Here is a 22,682-nt window from a genome sequence, read left to right on the forward strand (position 1 = left end):
AAAAAAAAAAAAAAAAAAAAAAAAAAAAAAAAGTAAGGATCTTCTCACATATTACTTTCTATTCCTAAAAAAAGTCAATTCTGTCCATTGTCAAATGCCAACAAAAGGATTCTGAGCCAAAGACATCTTACTTTGGTTGATACTAGAGTAAAATTTGGTTTATAAGTTGGCAGCCATAACCTATTTGTTGAATGAATTACACATATTGTTTTTGTTAAGCCATTTTAGTGAGATATGAATAACATAAAAAGCTGTACAAATTTAATATATACATCCTCATGAGTTTGGGAATATGTATACATTTGTCTTAAAATACTTAATGTATATATCTTTTTTTAAAAATATATTTTTTAGTTGGAAATGAACACAATACCTTTATTTTACTCATTTATTTTTATGTGGTGCTGAGGATTGAACCCAGTGCCTCACACGTGCTAGGCAAGCGCTCTACCACTGAGCCACAACCCTAGCCCCAATGTATACATCTTAACATTAGTTAAGTATACACTCATGAAACTGGCACCACCATCAGAGCCATACCCATTACCTCCCAAAGTTTTTTCCCACTCCTATTATTAAGTATACTTAAGCTCTACCCTTTTAAACTGTCTCTATCTTTTAATAAGTACTGGAACAGCCACTAGAAGTCCCCAAAGACAAACAGAAATAATAGTTACCTTTTCTGGCCATTTCTCCTGTTGTTGTTTATAAAACAATGCAATGGTTAAAAACATCTGTAAAAACCGATGATAATTACCACAAATTAAATGTCAACTTTAGACCCATTCAATCTCGTGCTCAGCTCTCTTCCTTTTTCACCTTTCAAGAGTTCCCTATCTTTAATTTTTTGGCATGATTTCTAGAAACTCTGGTCCTTCTTGACTACACTCTGGCTTGTTTGCTCTCATCATCTGGAAGCCACTGCCAAAGTCAGGCCTTAGGCGGAGATTGCAAGAGGGCCTCAGGGAATGTACAAGACTAGTTTATCCAGTTTGAATTTGCTGTACCCAGAGATGCCCTGGAAACTTTTTGTGCTTCCATTAGTTTAAAATGCAAGACCCACAATGAAGAATGCAGGTAATGAGGGAAGGCTGTCACCCATTTGTTCTACCTTTTGTAAGTCAGTATCTCCTTCCCTCCCTCCCTTTCTTTGTTTTTTTTTTTTTAGTATTTATTTTTTAGTTGTAGTTGGACACAATATCTTTATTTTATTTATATTATATGGTTCTGAGGATGGAACCTAGGGCCTCGTACATGCTAGGCGTGAGCTCTACCACTGAGCCACATTCCCAGCCCCTCTTCCTCTCTTTTTGATAAGGTAATTCACTAGGGGCTGGGGTTGTGGCTCAGCGGTAGAGCGCGTGTCTATCATGTGCGAGGCGCTGGGTTCAATCCTCAGCACCACATAAAAATAAATGTATTGTGTCCAATTGCAACTGAAAACAAAATATTTTTTAAAAAAGGTAATTCACTAAATAAATTTTAAAATGTGATTTAATTTGTCTGACTTTGTATGACTACATCTTGACTTTAGACTTGAAAAATATGGTCACTATACCCAGTTATATTTTTACTAATAAAACATAATCATCATAAGTATAATTATTCCTTTGATTTAAATTTTTTTTGCCTTTTCTTGGAAGAAAATATTCACACTTCTGCAGGATATGTTCTGGTAATTATAAATGAGTTTACATAAAAAAGAATATTCTCATTTTTACATGTATATATTGTATCTGGTTTTTTTACATACAAATTTATGTGCAATTTCCCAATTAAACACTGCTGACAGGGTTTTAATGCATCATTCTGAAATGGCTACCTTATGAAATTTAAATAAAGTCTTTAAAGAATAATATACTACTGGTGTTCAATTTTCTGTGTGGTATTTTAAATGAATGTTCTTGGGAAATATATGCTGAAATATTTAGGAGTAAAGGGCATATGTCTGTAACACTTCCAAATTGTTTTGCAATAATGAGGAAAGGAGAAAGAATAGGGAGGAAAAAATAAAGTAAATGTAGCAAAACATTAACAATTGCTGAATCTAGATGAAAGATATTTGAGAGTTCCTTATAAAATTCTCTCACCTGTTTTTTAAAAAATATTTATTTATTTATTTATTTATTTAGGTGTAGTTGGACACAATACCTTTATTTTATTTATTTATTTTTTTATATGGTGTTGAGGATTGAACCCAGGGCCTCACACGTGCTAGATGAGCGCTCTACCACCGAGCCACAACCCCAGCCCCTTTCATCTGTTTTCTGTTTGAAATTGCTTTTTAAAAGTAAGGAATAACAACAAAAAAACTTCGGGGAATGGGTGCCACTGATCTGGCAAAAAAAACTGCAGATACAACAGCAGGACATTTCCCCCAACCCCAGTACAGTGACTTAAACACAAGAGTGCTCTACCACTGAGCTATACTCCCAGCCCTTTTTATTTTGAGACAGGGTTTCCCTCAGTTGCCTAGACTGGCCTTAAACTTCTGCTCCTCCTGCCTCAGCCTTCCAAAGCTCTGGGATTACAAGTGTGTACCACTGTTCGGGGCAGTAGTGGGGCATTCTTAAGAAACACCCCATTGCCAACACATTCCAAAGCTCAGAGAACAACAGTGTGTGGAAAAACACAGGCATCCAGGCCTGAGAAAGAGGTTTGGACCCATTTTCTACTTCTGACAATCACTCTAGTTCTGCTTGCTGTCACTACTGGAGAAGGCTGAGAGACGAGCACACAGCATTGCTCTGTACTGTTTGCAACTTCTGAATCTATAGTTATTTGAAAATATAAAGCTGTTTTGGTTGCTTGTTTTTTGAGATGCGAGTCTTGCTATGTTGCCCAAGCTGGCCTGGAATTCCTGGGTTGAAGGGATCCTCCTGCCTTAGCCTCCTGAGCCATTAGAAATAGGTGTGCAACACCATAACCAGCAACATAAAGCTTTTTTAACAAATAGTTCCAAAGAGCTGGACCCTGCATGTGAAGAAATTTTAGTAATATCTTAATCTATTTATTCTGCTTGTAGTTTCCTCTTTTTTCAATGTATGCATTAAAGCAATACATGAAAAAATTATGCCTGAATAGGTCTAAGGATTCATTTGGTATTAAATATAGACCCCGAGTGATATAATAGAATGACTTCCTGGTATTCCAACCAACTCATCTTGATGAGCCTTCACAGGTCACGCTTGATAAGGTCCCAGAACACTCCAAAAGTCACAAACCAGACAGGGCTGGTGTCCCAACCCCACCTACAGGTGACTGCTCTGCCCTGCCTCTGCCCACTAACAGTGCTCATCTGCAGTGTGGAGAAGTCATTCAGTCCTGTCACCACAACATGGAGGCCCTCTTCCAGCATTTTTAGTGTGAGCTGAAGAAAGGGGGCACAAACTGCTCAAATTTCTTTTTCTTACTCCCCCCCCCTCCTGCCTATAGCTGTTTCATGAATGTGCTCCTATTTATATGGTAGGTGCTGGAATTTCAGCTCAAACTGGTGTCTTCCTTTGCACTATGCAGCTCCCCAAAGGGTTGATCCTTGGCTTAAAGAATACACTAAGTCATTTAGCAGTAGCATTCAGGCTGGATTTCTGAGTGTGTGAATTCTGTCCAAAAGCTGCAGATGTTTAAGCTATTTCCTCCTGGAGTTTGATGGAATAATAAAAGGTTACCGTTGTCACAGTAAGGAGGTCTGCAGCTGGTCCCATTTCCTTTCATTATTATCCAATGTAAACAGATTAAATCTAACTGCTTGGATCACCAAAAGGGTACATTTTTAAACCAGAGATTCCTGATTTCTTCTTTTTCAGTACCCTTGGTTCCCTTTCATATGTCATTTTTTATCACTGGGAATATCTTGGCAACAAATTGTTCATGCCTCCTTTAAAGTGAATACTGCTTTGCAAGTTCACCCTCTCTTCCCAACAGCCAGGCTTAGCTGCAGTACTGAGCAGGGAGTGACCCTTACCTTGAGGGCCAGCTGCCTACCGATTGCAGCAAGGGAATAACTTGGGTCACTCAGGGCAACCAGGAGGGGTTTTCCACACAACCACCTCTGGCTGGTTCTCGGCTGACATCCTATGGAATCCCTCCCCAACATCCCACAGGTGTCCTGCTCTTTCTGTGCACCCAACTCTAGAAGCCCACAGGCTTTTGAGAAGAGGGAGGTCCTGGGGCTCCACCTAACCTGCCAGAGACAAAGACAAGTGCTGGTGAGGCATGGGAGGCTGGGGATGACATGTGAGGAGGCATTAGTCACTAGTGTCAACGTTTTATTACTAATGAGGAACAGTCCATGAATTACTGGTGGACCATCTAGACCAGGAGTTTCCCATTTAGTTTAGTTTTTCTTTTCTTTTTTCTTTTTAAAACAGACATAAAACCCCAGGATCAAAAGAAATTTTACCTAGAATTCCACAGTACAATGTGACTAAGAATAGAATTCCTCTGGCTACAGACCCAGGTCTCTATTCTCTCCCAATTCCCCACAGTTACATGTGACAGGATATCAAGGAATAGAGTTTGAAAACTACTAGCTATCTCTAAAGATAAAGAAAGCAGGAAAGTCTAGAGGCAGTAAGTAAACTATCTAAGGTCATGGTCAGTTAATGGCAGATGAGGGTCCAGCACCTCCTCTACCACACGGCTCTGCCTTACACCATGTATTTGTCAGATGTCAGAGTTCTGTACCTTAGAATGGGCAGGTCTTAGTCTTACAAAAACTTCAAGCTTTTATAATATGCAAAAAAGTTCCAAGAGACAGAAAAATCTTAATTTACCAGGAAAAACTGATTTCCTAGATAATGGAAAAATCTATCATAATCCAGCATAATAATATCTAGAGATGACCAGCTAAAGGGAAATCTTCTCACGGCAGCATGAAAAGCATCTGAGTGCTCGCCTGCACAATTCTGAACATGATAATGGCTGCAACTAGTACTGGGGAGACACCAGGGCCCTGCAAATGGCACGAGTGCACAAAGCATGTTCTTAGGATACAGGTGGCCAAATGAGGAAGAAGGAGACCCCTCCACCCTGAGTCCTGGCTCTCACAATGTGGGAACTGCATTTCTTTAGATAGAAGAATTTTTTTTTCCTCCCACGCTAGCCAATCATATGATGGTTTTAAATCAATCACGCTTATTCCCACTTATCTTTGGGATACAGCCTCAAGATACCTCTTCAGTGTTGTTCATTCACTTGTATCTATGAGCTTTCTATGTTCTTCTTTTTAATGAGATAAGAAGGTATTTAAAAACAAAACAAAACAAAACAAAAAACAGCCTTTTGGGAAAAAATTCTAGTTTCTGACTTCTAGACATGACTTCCAGTCTTAGCTCTTCTTTTTCTAAATTATGTGACCTTGGACAAGTCACTAGGCTCTTTGTGCTACAGTTTCATCACCTATAAAAAAAGAGGCAGGCACTGTGAAGGCAAAATGAATTACAGCCTGTAAAAGATTTTTTAATTACAAAGCACCACAAAAATGTGAGGTGTCCATGTAATCACAATTATTTAATCAGTGGACCAGACACATTTTACTGCTCCATGTATTCCACTTTCTTGGCTCCTGCCAGGACTGCACACCTACCCTCACCATGCTAGGAACACAGGGCCAGCAGCAAAGCATGTGGCTATGGGTTTCCCAAAGCCTCCCTTTTGGTGGTGCCTGGAGTAAAACAATATCATAAAGTAATCCTCTAGCAGCCAAGAGTAGAAAATTAAAAAGAAGGATCACTTATCCAGAAAGGAAATGTTCTGATTTATTGCTCTAACTTCTCTTGTCATAAAATGGCAGGGAAACAAAAACACCATTCTATAGGATGAAGGGAGAGGCAATTTAGAGCTGGACAGAAAAATCAGAAGGAAATTAAAGTTCTAGTGTGCTTAGAAAAGTAACACTCCAAAGATGCCAGTGGTCACCTTGATATTTCCAGGCCTCCCCAATGGCTTCCAGACCTAAAGTGATCAACTTACGCTGCATGGAGGCCTCTCTCAGCCCAGGGTGCTGCTAACTATCCCCCAGGATCTTTCAGCCTCTCACATCATCACAGTACCACATTAGAGTGCATCGGAAAGGGACGCTGACAAGCTCAGGAGATGATGAATGGGGCAGAGTACAATCGTGCCCTGCCGCAGGGTCTGATTAAGCTTGTGAGCCTTGCTGAATGCTGGAGGTGAGGTTCTTTGGGAGCAAAGAGCAAGGGTGGGAAGGGCTGCTTTTTCTGTTTTCTGAATACACTTCCAGATAAAGGCCCTCTATAAAGACCACCACTACTATCATCTCTGAATGTGGGTAACAGCCAAAGGATCATACATGAAGCTAGCCAATCCATTCTCAGACAGGAAGACTGGGTAGGTTACACATGGTAACGCAAAGCAGACTTACTTGATCTAACTGTCCCTTCTCGATTGCCAGCTCCTCCATCTCTGGTGCTGACTCATCTTCCAGGAAGGGGTTGGTAGATGGTGGTGGAGACTCGAGCTTTTTCTATTAACAAGACACGAGACAGTTATCTTCTAAATATGTCCAACAGACTTCCCACCAGTCTTCTGCTTTTTCCAAGTCTCCCTGATAGCTACGTTAGGATGGATCACAGTCTTACTTCCAGGCCTTCACGTCTTTTCATCTTTTAGAAACATTACTGTTCACCTTACTCTGATTCTAATCTAGCTAAAATTCCCATTCATCCTTCAGTCCTCAACTTAGAAGTCTCCTCTTCTGGGAGACTTTTTCTGTCAAGTTTGGGTTAGATGTCCCTGGCATGTGTTCCCATCCCATCCTGTACATCCTCTCCCCGGGTTATTTATTAAAATACTACAATTGCTTGTTTGTCTTCTGGCACTAGATGCCAACATGGAGAGATCCTATATGTCTACCCCCCCATCCTATCTTTGATGTCTGGCATGTAAAAGGTGCTCAAAAACCAAAAATGAATCCAAATGCCACATGGATTTGAATTCAAGAACAAACTACAAAGCTGGGGCTGGGATTGTGGCTCAGCGGTAGAACACTCGCCTAGCACAGGTGGGATCTGGGTTCGGATCCTCAGCACCACATAAAAATAAAGGCATTGTGTTGTGTCCATCTACACCTAAAAAATAAATATTAAAAAAATTTAATCTTGTCTGTTCTACATTACAGAAAGAAGTCCTTCCCAAATAAGTCCCATTACAACCACGACAGAAATTGCCTTCAGAAAAACTATTTCCCAGCTCCTGAACAGGATCACTATTTCAAAATATAACACTGAGCAGGACCATGGGCTAATGGGAAAGCCGGGGGCAGGAGACATGGGTTTTTGTTCCAATTTTGCTATATTGGCAAAATCACCTAGCCACAGGAGTTTCCTCTGCTGAATGAGGACATAGTCACAGGACTGTTTGAAGGATCAAATGTAACAAAGTGTGTGAAACCCTAGAAGAACCACATGACATATACAAGGGTCACTGATGATGCTAATTCTAGTGCAACTATAGAATCAAGACAGCTCTTTTGAATTTTTTTTTTTTTTTTTTTTTTTACAATTTTGACCTACAGATGTTGTTTATGCTTAGGTGCTGGGGAGTTTTAGCAGAAAAGAAGCCAAATGGACAATTAGGACAAAAGGGATTGGTTGGCACCAGGGATGAGATGGTGGGTCAAGGGATGGCATCCTTGAGACAAGAAGCTAAGGGGAGAGGGAGTTTCTGAATGTACTTATGTCACTTTAACGTATACCAGTGGAGCAAACTGAACTAATTCCTATGCCAAGAGGGACAGCAGATGGATGATGTGGTGACTTACTGTCAAGCTTATAATTATCACCTGAAGGTGATAATTTTTGTTACAAACAAAAAACAAAAACAAGTCTAAACACACACAAAAAGAACTGCATCAGTATTTGCTTTGGGCTTTAAGATAATTCTGCTTACACTCATTTAAATGACTTAGTTGTCAAAAACACTTGGAAATGCTATTATGTAGAGAAACAATAGCCCTCACTTAAGAAGAAAGCCTTGGGCTAGGGTTGTGGCTCAGAAGTAGAGTGCTCACCCAGCATGTTATGAGGCACTGGGTTCGATCCTCAGCACCACACAAAAATAAAATAAAGATACTGTGTCCACCAATAACTAAAAAATAAATATTAAAAAAAGAAGAAGAAAGCCTTGTGATGACTGCATTAGCTCAAGGTAATCACTAGTAAGACAATAATTTTTGCAGTATCGTGGTGAGACACAGTATGATCCAACTAAGCAAGCATTTCATGTTTGTATCCTCTGAACTTTGGCTTCTTTACCTGAGATATGGGAGGGGGGGATCTGCATAAATAAAGTTTACTTTAGAAAGCAAGTAAGTGGCACACACCTATAATCCCAGCAACTTGAGAGGCTGAGGCAGGAAGATTATTATTTAGAATAAGCTTTAGCTGTCATTTCAAGTACTGGTATTTTAAGGAGAGAGGACTAGGGATAAAGGGAATCTACCATGTCTAAGCTTCAACAATAATAAAAAATTAATTAAGCCAGGCATGATGGCATGCACCTATATAGTCCCTGCTACTCATGAGGCTGAGGCAGGAGGATCACTTAAGCTCAGAAATTGAAGACATGACTGGATAATATAGTAAGACCCATCAAAAAAATTAAATTAGTTAATAGCATTAAATTCCTGATTTCCTGGCTTAATTTTGGGATCATACTATTGAACTGAGGCACTATAATTCTGAATTTTTTGATGCTCTGTAGATGTGGAAAGACATACTGTTAGCTAAAATTAAAGCTTTGATCAACCATTCAGTGATAGAAACAGAGTTTGAATTCTTGACTGTTCCTCATCTATTGCTAATTCACTAGGGCTGATAACATCTCACAATTATATACAGGTGGGCCGAGTGTTTTTTTTTCCCCTGAGAATCGAACTCAGGGAGTGCTGAGCTACATCCTCAATCTTTCTTTTTTATTTTTTGGCTGGGGGCATACTGGGATTGAACTCAGGAGCATTTGACCACTGAGCCACATCCCGAGCCCTATTTTGTATTTTATTTAGAGACAGGATCTCATTGAGTTGCTTAGCATCTCTCCTTTGAGGCTGACTTTGAACTTGCAATCCTCCTGTCTCAGCCTCCTGAGCCGCTGGGATTACAGGCATATGCCATGGTGCCTGGCATATCCCCAGTCATTTTCATCTTTATTTTTTAAATTTTGAGACAGGGTCTACGTTGCTCAGGTTGGATTCTAAATAATAATCTTCCTGCCTCAGCCTCTCAAGTTGCTGGGATTATAGGTGTGTGCCATTGTGCCCAGCAACGTGGGCCTCAGTTAAAAAACACAATGTGTTACTGAAAATCATGACGAAATTGGAAGTCAGGGAAATAAGCTGGGAAATAAGCTCTTTTGGTGGAAAGAGTCAAGTGAATGGATAAAAGCAGAAAGGGGCACAACATAAAAAGGCAGCACTGAACAAGCAGAGCAACTTCTTAGATAGTATAAGCACAGACTACTTATCTTTCCTGGGCCAGAGGTTCCCCAAAGCTTCTTTCCTACTTCTACAGCCTGTCTCTATTAATGTAATGATGAATGGAGTGATGAGGAAGTCACAGACACCAGGTGCCCCTGGCCCATTTAGGTCACACACATTTCAAGTGGGGACTGAATCAGTGTAAGAAATACTCTGTTCTCATGGAGTTCAGAGTCTGCTGGGAAAAACAGGCTTTAATCAAATACCCACACAATCATGTAATAAGACCTTTGAAAGAAAAATATAAGTTGTAACTAAAGTATGAAGCAGAGGAGATCACAGGAAATTCCCAAAGGAAATGATATTTGAGCCAGAATTGATGGATGCCCCAGAACTAAATATGTGAGGTGGATTAGAAGAAGGGGGTAGGGAAGAGCTTTTTAGGCAGAGGAAATAGCATGTTTGTCATTTGTTCAAAAATCATATGCTGAGCATCTACTCTATTCCAGGCATCCTTCCTTGCACCAGGGATGCAACAGAAGAAAGAAAGGCAAAGAAGAGAGGCACTGTGATGCAAATAAAGTTTAGGAACTAGGATGGGCTGGGAGTGCGTATGGGGAAGTCTTCTTTATATAGAGTGATCAAATAAGGCCCCCTTTCGGGAGGTAACAGTAGAGCAGAGATGTAAATAAGGAGAAGGAGCTAATCAGACAAAAATTGAGAATGAATATTCCCAGCAGAGGGATCTGGTGCAAAGGCTGGACAGAGCTAGTGAGTCTGAAGGATAGAGGATGACACTGGGCATGAGGTAAGAGAAGTAGCAGGAGCCCAATCATATAGCCTTTAGTCGGCCATCAGGTTTTCTTCTTATTGCAAGTAAGCATTCATTGGGGGTTTTACACAGTGAAATGAAAAGATCTCATTTTTTTTTTTTTTTTTTAAGTAGACACTGGATCTTGTTCTGTTGCACAGGTTGCCTGGCCTTGAACTCGAACTTGAACTCCTGGGTTCAGATGATCCTCCTTCCTCAGCCTTCCAAGTTGCTGGGACTACAGCTGCATGCCTAACATAGACTTCTAAAGTATTGTGGCTGAGGATGTGGCTCAAGCGGTAGCGCGCTCGCCTGGCATGCGTGCGGCCCGGGTTCGATCCTCAGCACCACATACAAACAAAGATGTTGTGTCCGCCGAAAACTAAAAAATAAATATTAAAATTCTCTCTCTCTCTCTCTAAAAAAAAATAAATAAAGTATCATTCCACTGCCATGGAAAGAATGGACCACACTGGAAGCAAGAAGACCAGTTTGCAAGGCTGCTGCAGTATTCCAGGCATGGGGACTGAGAGGGACTGCAGTACGCTGGTGACGTGGATAGAGAAAAGTCTCCAGATTCAGAACACAGGAGAGAGTGAGCAAAGAGAAACTGCTGAGAGAGTGGAAGTGAGGGTGAGGGGAGTACAGGAACCAGGGACCATGCACTTTTTGGCCTGAGCCACTGCAAAGCTGGTGCTGCCAATAACTAAGATGGGGAACACTTGTGTAGTGCTGAGGGCACAGATGCTGGACCTGACAATCCTGAGCTCAAGTCCAGGCTATACCATTTGGAAGTACTACTGAACTTTTCGGTACTTTTAAAATTGCCCCAGTTCTCTTCTCTGCAACACAGAGGGACACTGACACCTGGCTCACAGAGCTGTCAGGAGGACTAAATGAGATAATGTACATTAGACATAAGAAAAGCAGTTTAATACACCATCTGGCACATAGGGGAAAGATCATAGGGGGAAGCTGAGTATGTGGAAGTTTTTATTAGCATTTAATAGGCATGAGCAGAAGGGCCAAGCCTCTTAAAGCAGCAACTTGCAGAAGGGAAAAAAGTGAGAGTGCAGGCTGAAAGTCTTATAACTACCACAAGTGTCAGCCTGTCTCCACTGTCTCCCTCCTTGGGATCTCTCCAGGAAGTGAAAGCAACGGGCCTATGAATTCACAAGTGCAAAGGCACAATGGACTGTTCTTTTCCTCTTTAATCTACAAGAAGCCCTCAGTAACTGCAAACACATCACCCTGCTGGTAAATGGTATAACATCTGAGATGCAGGTATAGCCTCCTGCTATTTGGAGGGCTATGCTACTGCTTAATTTGCTATGGCAAGAGACCGAGTCTTTGCAGATAGAAACCACTGGCACAACACAGCCTTCTGTGCAAGAGTCCTGTTGTCAGAGCCAACCTGGTCACATTTCTCATTCCTGCTTTGCAGCTGTCATAGCCCATAGAAAATTACTAATTTGTATTTATATTTTAAATAACTCCAGCACTGCTAGATGAAATCAAAAATTGGCCAAGAAATGGATGACTTTCCACTTTTAAAACATTCATTCTTTTGGCTATGATGAGATTTGATTTGAAGTCCACACAGGAAGGTAAACCTCTTCATATAGCAAGTTAATTACCACTGATTAAATCACATGGGATTCCCAGCACCTCTAAAACAGTAAGGGCCACAAGACAGCCAAGCTGTCTCATTTACTGTTTAGAAGAGTCTGGCTTTAGTTAGGTGCATATCCATATCTGGATCTGTCTGCACAAATTCCTTTTTGAGGTCCTAGCCTCATCACATTATCAAAGAAGGAACTCTGAAATTTAAGACGTATTTTCCCCCTTTCCCTGGAGGAGAAAGCTTTCAGTTACGAGATGAAAGTTCTACAGTTTCTGCATTTCTCGTTCCATAAATGCTTTACTCCAGCCCAATTCCTGATTTGTCCTTAAAGAGATGGCTGGAAGGCTTCAGTTGATAGCCAAGATCTGAAGCATAGGGCTACCCACACCTGGTGTTTACTATCTCAGGGACCACCCTTGCTACCACATGTTCAGACCTTATTTTGTGACAATTATTACAGGTTTCTTTCTCCTACTAGACCATAAGCACCTGTCTACTGCAATTTTTCATCTTTTTCCAAGACCCTGCACAAAGAGAGCTTGAAAAATATGTGTGATAAATGCTGGTTAAAGGAGAAGCCCTCAATAAAATCCTCTTTAGAAACAAGGGCAACATTTTCTATTTTCTGTAAAAACAAAAAGCCTGTGTATGCTGTGTGTGCAGGCTTGTAAGGGAGACTCGGAAGTATATCCCAAACTATTAAATAGTGGATAACCCAGGGAAAATAGTAGAGAAGAAAGAGATCTTTCTTTTAAAATATTTTAGTCTTCTGAGATTGTAACAAGCAGATATTGCTTTTTTTTCTTTCTTTTCTTTTCTTTTTTTTTTTGGTGGACATCTATTTAAAGAGGAAAAATTATTTACAACTCAACACATAATTTTTCTAAAACTCTTAGTATTTTAAAATTGAGGGGCTGGGGTTGTGGCTTAGCAAGTAGAGTGCTCGCCTAGCGTGTGTGAGGGCACCACATAAAAATAAATAAATAAATAAAGTAAAGGTATGTGTACAACTACAACTAAAAAATAAATATTAAAAAATAAAATCGAACTGTAACTCATATAATAAAAAATTCACCATTTTAAAGTGATTTAAAATTCAGTGGTTTTATATTTGTAAAGCTATGCAACTATCACTACTAATTCCAGAACATTTTTCATCCTCAAAAGAAACACATATCCATTGACTGTCAGTTCCCAATCCTGCTGTCCCTTTGCCAATCCGTTCTGTCTCTATGGGTTTGCCTAATCTGGACATTTTGTATAAATATGTGACCTTTTATGTCTGGTTTCTTTACTAAGCATTGTGTTGCAAGGTTTATTAATCTTGTAATAAGTGGTTGGTACTTCATTTGTTTTATGGCTAAATAATATTCCATTGTATGCATTATACCACATTTTCTTTATCCATTTGTCCACTAATGGACTTTGGGTTGTTTTTATCTTTTGACTACTGGGATTAGTGCTGCCACAAACATTCATGTATGAAGTTTTTATATGAACAAATGTTTTCAGTTTTCTTGGGTATATACCTAGAAGTGAAAACTTGTAATTTAAAAAGAAATTTCAGGCTCCTTTGGCCCTTCTTTCCTTTCTTTTGTGGTGCGAGGAAAGAAACCCAGGACTTAGTACGTGCTAGGCAGATGCTCCAACACTGAGCTAACACTCCAGCCCCTGCTGTCCCTTTTTTATTTGGCAGTTACTCCTGTATATTAAACATCAGTGAATGAAGACTGACCACTTCTGAATTTTAATAAATCCCCACTAGTATCAAGAGTCAGTGCTCGGAGAGACCAAGCTGCTGCTTTATGAGAACCTATAAGAAAGAATTCAGAAAGCAGTTTAACACAGGCTCCCTGAAACTTGGAAATGCTCATACATTTTGCTCATACTTATACTTCCATTAGTCTCAAAATAATCTCAACTGTGATAAAAAATTTGTCCACAAAAATGTTCATGTGGAATTATTTATAAAAGTAAAATAAGTGATTTAAGGCCTAAGAAGAAAAGAATGGTTAGGGAAATTATGGAATACCTACGTTATGCAGTGATTGAGAAAAGACTTCAGGTATATAAATAAAAGTAGGATATAAAATTGTATTTGCAAAAATTAATTCAAAATGAATCAAAGATCTAAACATAAGAGTTAAACCAGGCATGGTGGCACACACCTGTAATCCCAGCAACTTGGAAGGCTGAGGCAAGAGGACTGAAAGTTTAAGGCCAGCCTCAGTAATTTAGGGAGGCCCTAAGAAACTTAGCAGGACTGTGTATCAAAATAAAAAATAAAATGGACTGGGGATTTAGCTCTGTGATAGAGCACCCTTGGGAACTCCAGGACCATACAACCCTTAGAAGAAAACATCTGACTCTGGACAACAGTTTCTTGAATGTGACATCAAAACACAAGCAACAACAACAAAAAAACTAAGATAAATTGACTTCACCAAAATTAAAAACTTTCATGTGTCAACAGATACTACCAAAAGGTTAAAAACCAAAAAAACCCAAAAAAACAAAAAACCCAACTAGGGCTGGGGCTGGGGCTCAGCGGTAGCACACTTGCCTGGCATGTGTGAGGCACTGGGTTTGATTTTCAGCACCATATATAAATAAATAAATAAAATAAAGGTCTATCCACAACTAAAAACAAAACAAAACAAAACACAAAAAAACTATAAAATGGAAGAAAATATTTGCAAATTACATGTATATATCATAAAATATGTAAAGAACTACAGCTAATAAAAGACAATCCAATTAAATTAATGGGTACTAAATTATAGTAAGGAATAATAAGTACTGATTGCTATTAAAAGTAGGGTGATTATAGATAATAATAATGTACTATACATTTCAAAAAGGCTAAACTAAAGGATTTGAATATTTTCACTATAAGAAATATTTAAGAGGCAATAAATGTTTAAGGAGATATGTTTACCCTGATCTGAAGATTATGCAAAATACACATGTTCTGAGGCATCACATGGTAGCCCCATAAATAAGCACAATTATTATTTTTCATATGACAGTTAAAAATAAATTTGAATTTCAAAAATGGGTTAAGTACTTAATTTTTTTTTTTCTCTAAAGAAGACACACTAGCCATTGTGTTGGTATATACTTGTAATCCCAGTTACTTGGGAGGCTGAGGCACAAGGATCACAAATTCGAAGCCAGCCTGGGCAACTCAATGAGACTCTGTCTCAAAATAAAAAGAGCTGGGGATGTAGCTTAGTGATAGAGCACTTGCCTAGTATGCACCATACCCTGGGTTCAATCCCCAAGCTGTAAAAAAAGATACACACACACACACACACACACACACACAAATTGACCATAAGTACATGAAAAGATGCTCAATGTGATTAGGCATTAGGGAAAAAGAAAATAGAAACCATAATGAGATACTACTTTACATTCATGAAGATGGCTATAATTAAAGAAAAAAAAAGGAAAAAGGAAGTGTTGGCAAGGATGTGGAGAAACTGGAACTCTTCTACATTGCTGATGGAAATGTAAAACAGTGTGGCTGCTATGGAAAACAGTTTGACAGCTCCTTAAAAAGTTAAATATATGGTTACCATACAACCCAGCAATTTCTACTACTAGGCTATTCTCACAAAACATGTGCACACAAAAATGCGTACACAAATATTCACAGCATTATTCTTCACAGTGGAAATAACCCAAATGTCCATAAACTGATGAAGAGATAAACAATATGTGGCGCATCCATGCAATGGAATGCATGGACAAATACATAAGGCATAAAAAGGACTGAAGTTCTGATACACGTTACAACACGCATGAGCCTTAGAAACACTGTCCTCACTGAAGGAAACCAGGTGCAAAGATCACATACTGTATGATTGTATTTATGTGAAATATACAGAATAGGCATCCATAAAAGCAAAAACTAGAATAACAGTTGTGTAGGGTTGGGGGAAAGAAGGAACTGTGACTGCTAAGAGGGATTTCCTTTGGAGGTAATTAAAATGTCCTGGAATTAAACAGTTGAAATAGTGGCATAGCCTGATGAATCTGCTAAAACTCACTGAATGTCAATTTTAAATAGTGAGTTTGGGGGTACAGCGGTAGCCATCTGTAGTCTCAGCTACTCAGGAGGCTGAGATGGGAGGAACGCTTGGGCACAGGAGTTTGGGGCTAGCCTGGTCAATACTATATGAGACCCTATCTGAATTATTAAGAAGGTGGGTTTCTTTTTTGTTTTTCTTCCAATATGGGATTGAACCCAGGTCACTCTGCCACTGAGCTTTATCCCCAAACCTTTTGCTTTTTTATTTTGAGACAGAATCTTACTAAGTTGCTGAGGCTTGCCTTGAACTTGCAATCCTCCTGCCTCAGACTCCTGAGTTGCTGGGAGTACAAATGTGTGCCAACATGCCTGGCAAAAGGTGAGTTTATTTGTGAAAAATTTTAGATGAATTACATTTCAATTTTAAAAATAAAAGCAGTAGAGAAAAACATACTTAAAAAATATAATTTCAACTAGGTCAAATGTATAAAAAAGAACATAAAATTCCTGTCTCTGACTGATGGGAAAATGGATGGCTTTTTATTTTCTCCTATAATTTTTGTTTTGCTTATAATTTCCAAATTTTCTATCTTGACCATGTATTACCATCTTCTCATTAACAAACGAATATGAACTTCCCCTAAGAATATAATTCAAATGGAAGGATACATTTCTTTAGCATCAAGAAACCATTTGCATCAGGCACAGTGGTGCGTGCCTGTAATCCCAGTGGCTCAGGTGGCTGAGGCAGGAGGATTGCGAGTTCAAAGCCAGCCTCAGCAAAACCAAGGAGCTGAGCAACTCAATGAGACCCTGTCTCTAAATAAAATACAAAACAGGGCTGGGGATGTGGCTCAGTGGTCGAGTGCCCCTGAGTTCAATCCCCAGTACCACCCACCCAGAAAAAGAAACCATTTGCAAAATGTTTTTGGACACTGAAGGGAGCTTATCAGGTAAGGGAAAGCTATTTCCATGTGCCATGGCACTGGGGCAGAACTGGTAACCCTGCCTGTCAGTTCCTTATAGAATTCCTAAAGCAGGGGTTAGGCTGCTGGAAGGCTGAGGTACTGGGGGAGGCACTCTGCACAAGCTTTCCTAAGTAGTGCTCTTATGCTTTTAAACTGCATGGTTGAAATTTGCAACTACAGCTTCTATATTTGTAATATAATTTTTGAAACTGGGCAAGTGTACATGTATACTGAAATGACCCCTATAAGCCAAAGAGGAATTCTATTTGGAAAGGCAATTTATGCACAGGCCAAGAGAAAGGGAAATCCAGCTGTATAAAATGGGAATTTTTTTATTTTATTAAAAAAAAAACAACCTCCCAAATTCAGTCAGACAGTTATAAAAATCTAACCCTATCTACTCTGCTTTTAAGCAGAAAGTTGAATATAATTTGTTCACCTTCAATCTAATTAAGTCACTAAAAATGCACATGGATATAGTTATACCACATTCAGACATTTGCTTTTAATTTCAAGGCATTTAGATTTACAGACTATCTTGAATCCCTCCTAAAGGATCAGAAGTTGAGGCAACTGGAAGAAGCACCGGCAGCTCCCTTGTTCCAATAATAGCTGCAGCATAGGATATGATCAAGCTCGACAGGGCCAGTACAAGAAAGACAGAGTAAGCCCTGTCCTCAAAGCTCTTCTAGTCTTTAACATTGTCATCAAATGTCAAAGTCACAGCTCTAAAAAAATAGCAAAAGATGTATCCTGCTGGTCAGTAGGGAGGAGCTGGGCTGTGGCAGGTCTTTCTGCTGAGTCTGACACACTCTCAAGCCCATTCTCATTATCTTACTGTCAAAGTCACCAAGGGTTTAAAGGTTCTGAATGACACAGGGAAGAGGGTAATGGAGGTACTGGCAGGTTGTGGCATGGCCAAGGGAAGAAGCCGCAAGGCAGAATCTCTGGCCAAGATTCTTGGCTGACTTACTACCTGCTCCTTGAACACTTTCCAAAGAATTTACTAACTTTCGTTGAAATGTGGCATATATTAAGGGGTATCAAGATATACCACCATGGTTCATTTCAAAGTTTATTCCAATATCCTGAAAAAAATCTGGTAGCCAAGAAGGATTTCAAGAGTCTACAATGGGTCAGGTACTGTGGCACATGCCTGTAATCCCAGCAATTCAGGAGAGGCTGAGGCAGGAGGATAATTTCAAAGCCAGCCTCAGCAACTTAGTGAGGCTTTAAGCAACTTAGTGAGACCTTCAAAATAAAATATAAAAAGGGCTGGGATGTGGCTCAGTGGTTAAGCATCCCTGGGTTCAATCCCCAATATTAAAAAAAAAAAAAGCAGCAAAAGTCCACTATGGAAGCAACCAACCAGCACAGGGAGAAGGCAAGGGACCAGGGAGTATCAAGTATTTTAGGCAGAGTGCCAAGCAGCTAAACTTGGAGTTTAGGGTGTCCTCTTTCTTCCCTGAGCTTTCTGTAGGGAGCAGGGTCAGTAGCCATGACTTTTACCAGGCCCCTGCCACTGAGGATTGAAGAACACAGATGGAGAAGGTATGGCCCAGTTGGCCCAGAGCAAGGTAATGGCAGGGACCAGGCTCAGTGTGAATATCACTTACAGTAAGAACTTTTACATCGCCCAGCGGCCAAGCAACAGTAAGTCAATTTTTGGAGAACTGGATTGCCTAGCTGAAAAGGCCGAAGGAAATTCTGCTTCCTTTCTAGAAACTCATTTTTAAGGGGAAAAAAAAAAAACCTTTGAATGCTGTGGAGCACCTACTATCAGGACTTGGAATGGTTGCTGGGTCATGGTAACTGGGACAAAAAAAAAAAAATGGTTCAGGGGAAGAAGTTGAGTTTCTTTATAAGTCAATGATTCAGAGAAATGTGTGAAGAAGACAGCTGTTCATGTAGATAATAAACAAAGAACTCATGGTATTGAGAAGGATTTTCTTGCCAAGGATTTATAACCTGAAACTCCCTTAAAAACCTCATGGGAGAGGAAAGCAACACCTGAACAACTGGGAAGGGAAATTTACAAACTAGTTCTTCAAGAAAGTTTCAAACACAGAAGACCAAAAAAGGAAGGGACTAGGTGGAAAAGTTCAAGTGTTCCTAGTAGATCATGGCCATTGCCCCTGGGCACAGCAGTTGCCAGGAGATGAAATGGCTCCAGTCCAGGAGCTTTGTCCTGGCTGAGTATGAGAAACAAGCACCTCCAGCCCTGCCCCCTTCAGAGAGAACATGGCTGACAATCAGCCAACTGCTACTTTGACAGTGCTATACCTGTGTTATACAAAAAAAGCATTGTCTTTGCAAACTGAAGCAGAGCTCCTGTCAGTTTTTCCTACTCAGTTTCTCTGCCTGGGTACCCTGTTCACCAAGCCTTGGCTTGTCTAGAAGAGATCTCCCCTGTCATGTTACATACCACTTTTGACCTTTGGGGGATTTCCTTGGATAGGTGAGAACTATAGCATCTCCCAGGGAGACCCAAATTTATAGGCTATCCTGGTCATGAAATATTGCAGGGCTATTGTTCCCAGGTGATCCTAGAGCCCCTCTAAATGTAAAACAAAATCACCAGAAGCCTCCAGCCAACCGAGAAGAAGAATTGCACACAACAATACACACACAACAATGTATTCAAGCATCTTAGTTAGAGCCTATTTCCTGTCTAGTTAGCTGAATTACTGGTGCACAGAGCCTATCCTTATGCTCTACCAGCTCTTCCCAGAGGCCAGGGGAGCTCAGGGGCTTCTAGTGGCCAGTGTTCATACTCAATGCTTGAACCTCCCTGTTTTCAAGCAGCTCAATGTAGAGCTGATCTCAGCGCTGCCTAAGTCTCTGCTTGAACACAGTACAGAAACCTGGCTTGAGTAGGGCAGAGAAGGTGGTTAACACGGGGAAATCAGGCAGGTGCTAGGGCCAACCACATACTTCTCAGGAGAGATGCATGCACTTCCCTAAAGGGTGTTTCTGTTAGCTAATTCCTTCAGTGACTTGAATTTTCTTTGAAGACATTTTTACCTGTTTGTGAACTATTTTTTCTCTTGATACTAAAAAATAAGTCAATTTTGAACATAAGTTAGTATGAAGAAGAGTATTATATAGCTTCTATTTATTAAGTACAGAAAGAATATTTTGCAGTTCCAGTTGTATTTTACTTCAACAAAGTCATGAGTGAGCCCAAGCAGATAGGGCCTTGTGGCCTTGCCTGAAAACCTAGCTGTTGCCACCACCACTCTTCAGTCTGGTGCCCTGAGGACCAACCTCTGATTCACCTACTCTGAGGTAGATCTTGCGGGACAAGGAGGGGAGTCCACTGAAGTCCCAGAATCTTAGGACTAAAAGGCTGAGAGTTAGAGAAGCTAATGGAGGTGAGGGGTGAATGAGTGAACAGGACACCAGCTCCAACTTCCTACCCTTGCTCTGCCTTTGATCAAAGTTTTTATGGTTTTGCATATGAGCTCACTGACCATGGATAAGAGACAAATGAATATAGCATGTACCTCGTACAGTAGATGGAGCAGAGACTGGCTGCAGGTAAATACCCCTAGAACAGTGTGGGGTGCACAGTGGATGTTCAAAAAATATTAGCTATTATTGTGTTTGGATTCCACGTCAGATATTGTTGGAAGGATGGTTTGAAAATCACTGATCTGGCCCATTTCCTCATTTAAAAAATTAAAGCAGACATGATGGTGTGCCTGTAGTCCCAGCTTCTTGGGATACTGAGGTGGAAGGATGGCTTGGGCCCAGGAGCCAAAAGATGAAAGTGAAGCCCAGCCACCCCAGCCATCCATGTTCCAGTCCAGCCTCCCTCAGGAAAGTCTTACCAGGGTTCCATCTGTCAGGGTGCAGCCGGAGAAGCGTTTTGCAAGAAACCCTTCAAAGTTAGTCGTTCTCTGAATAGCAAAAAGAAGTAATTTCACCTCAATTTCCTTAGCTCTGGCACGCATGATTTTGGCAAGTTCTGCCCTTCAAAATGAAGAAATAAAAATGTCAAACAAACTGATAATTCAAGATTGAGGAGGTAAACAGCTTATATTCAGAAAAAAATGTATATTATCATGTCAAACTGTGAGGTCTATTATCAACTTAGTCTAATGACTGAGGAACAGATATTCAATAGTCCTTCACATTCCAATATATTTCTTGGATGCCTAAAACTGTGAATAGTACTGGACCCTACATGTACTGTTTTTTCATATACTTACATATCTATGGTAAGGTTTAATTTATAAATTAGGCAGAGTAAGAGATTAACAACAACTCCTAATAAAACAGAACAATTATAATAATATGCTGTAAGAAAAGTTATTTAAAACTTCTGGATTATTTATTTCCAGAATTTTCCATGGCAAGTAAAACCACAATTAGGGGGAGACTAGTGTATGGACTCCTAAGAATTTTAAAGTGAAATTATGCACCAGTAAAAAAAGAGAAAACTCCAGGATTGTGGATGCTAATTTGTCTACATGGTGACTACTATGTTTAGATCTTTAACCTTCTCAATAACTTGCTAATAATATACATGGTACTTTGGCATTTTACTAAAATGCATATATACATTATTTAACAATTCATGAATTACTCAATTATAAATCTGTCTTCCAGAGAGCTCAATAATCATCTCTGCACATATAGCAGGGACCCATGAGATACTGGAACACCCATGTGAAAGGTGAACATATATGCTTTGGTGGTTCCTGCCTGTGAAGCTTATGTGCAGCTTACTTGGGCATTCTGTTTTAGAATGTAGGTTATTAGGGAACAGTGACAATGAGAGTTCTTAGTAAGTACTAAACTGTCATCCTCTTCCCACACAACTAAATGCCAAAATAAAAAATGAAGCGCCTCTGAGTTTATTTGAGAATGATGTATCTGTAGGACTTGAGCCAAAATTCTAACAATAAAAGCTTGGCAGAAGCCCTGCCATTAGCTGAGACAACAATAGCAGGTACTAACGCCCACAGAGACTTGTTGGCTTTAGTTCACTTCCAGTCTCATAAGGATTCATCTTTTATAGAATTAGTTTGCAAGTCTGCTGACTGTAGGTGAAAGAGAATTAATAAACAATTTTTCAAGGAATTTACCCTTTCTTTGCTAATTGGGATTTAGAAGGTGACAACCCCAATCAACCCTGAATCAATACTGTATTTTATTAAATACTATGGTCTGAATCTATGATAGTAAATGTGTTTCTTAAAACAATAGCCAGACAGAATGTGCAACACTAAAAGTGAACCCTGTTTAAACTATGGCCAATGGATGAGGATGATGTATCAATGTAGGTTCCTCCATTGTAACAAACATACTATTCTGGTGGGGGATGTTGATAACAGGCAAAGTTACATGTGCAGAGAGGAAGGGAAATCTCTGTACTATGTGCCCAATTTTGCTGTGACTCTAAAATGGCTCCCAAAATGGTTAAAAAAGCCAATGTGACTTAAAACATTTTCCCCCTATAATGTGTTTAAAGCATCCATTTTGACTGTACTTTCTCTGATTTTAAGAAAAAAGACTACCATAAATTATACTAAAGTCACTGAGTTATGTTTAGATCTGGCTTTTTTCCCCTCTTATTAACCTATAGACAATGTAATTAGTACTGTTAGATGGGAATATATAGCTAATAAAACCAGTTACCACCACTGTTGTTGTATATGTACAAACAAAGAATAAGAAAGCTTGGTTCTAGTTTTACATTTGTCATGGACACACTGATCTAACCTTGCTGGGCTCTAATTCTTCAAAATAAAGGACTATGTAGTCTGGGCTATACTCATGGGTAATGCAGAGAGAGCTTT

General features: G+C 39.7%; 1 protein-coding gene across 2 annotated transcripts in view; it reads right to left on the minus strand.

Moving 5' to 3' along the window:
• Positions 1–22,682, minus strand: part of Vps53 (VPS53 subunit of GARP complex) — a 146,538-nt gene that overhangs the window by 66,713 nt on the left and 57,143 nt on the right. For both annotated transcript variants that reach the window (XM_015501034.2, XM_048793292.1), the window contains exons 11-12: positions 20,709–20,850; positions 6,386–6,487 (exon numbers count right to left, since the gene is read on the minus strand). In XM_015501034.2, the coding sequence (XP_015356520.1) occupies positions 6,386–6,487; positions 20,709–20,850 (244 nt within the window). The remainder of the gene's footprint in view (positions 1–6,385; positions 6,488–20,708; positions 20,851–22,682) is intronic.

This window comes from Marmota marmota, unplaced genomic scaffold, assembly GCF_001458135.2.
Source record: "Marmota marmota marmota unplaced genomic scaffold, marMar, whole genome shotgun sequence".
Taxonomy (NCBI): Eukaryota; Metazoa; Chordata; class Mammalia; order Rodentia; family Sciuridae; genus Marmota; species Marmota marmota.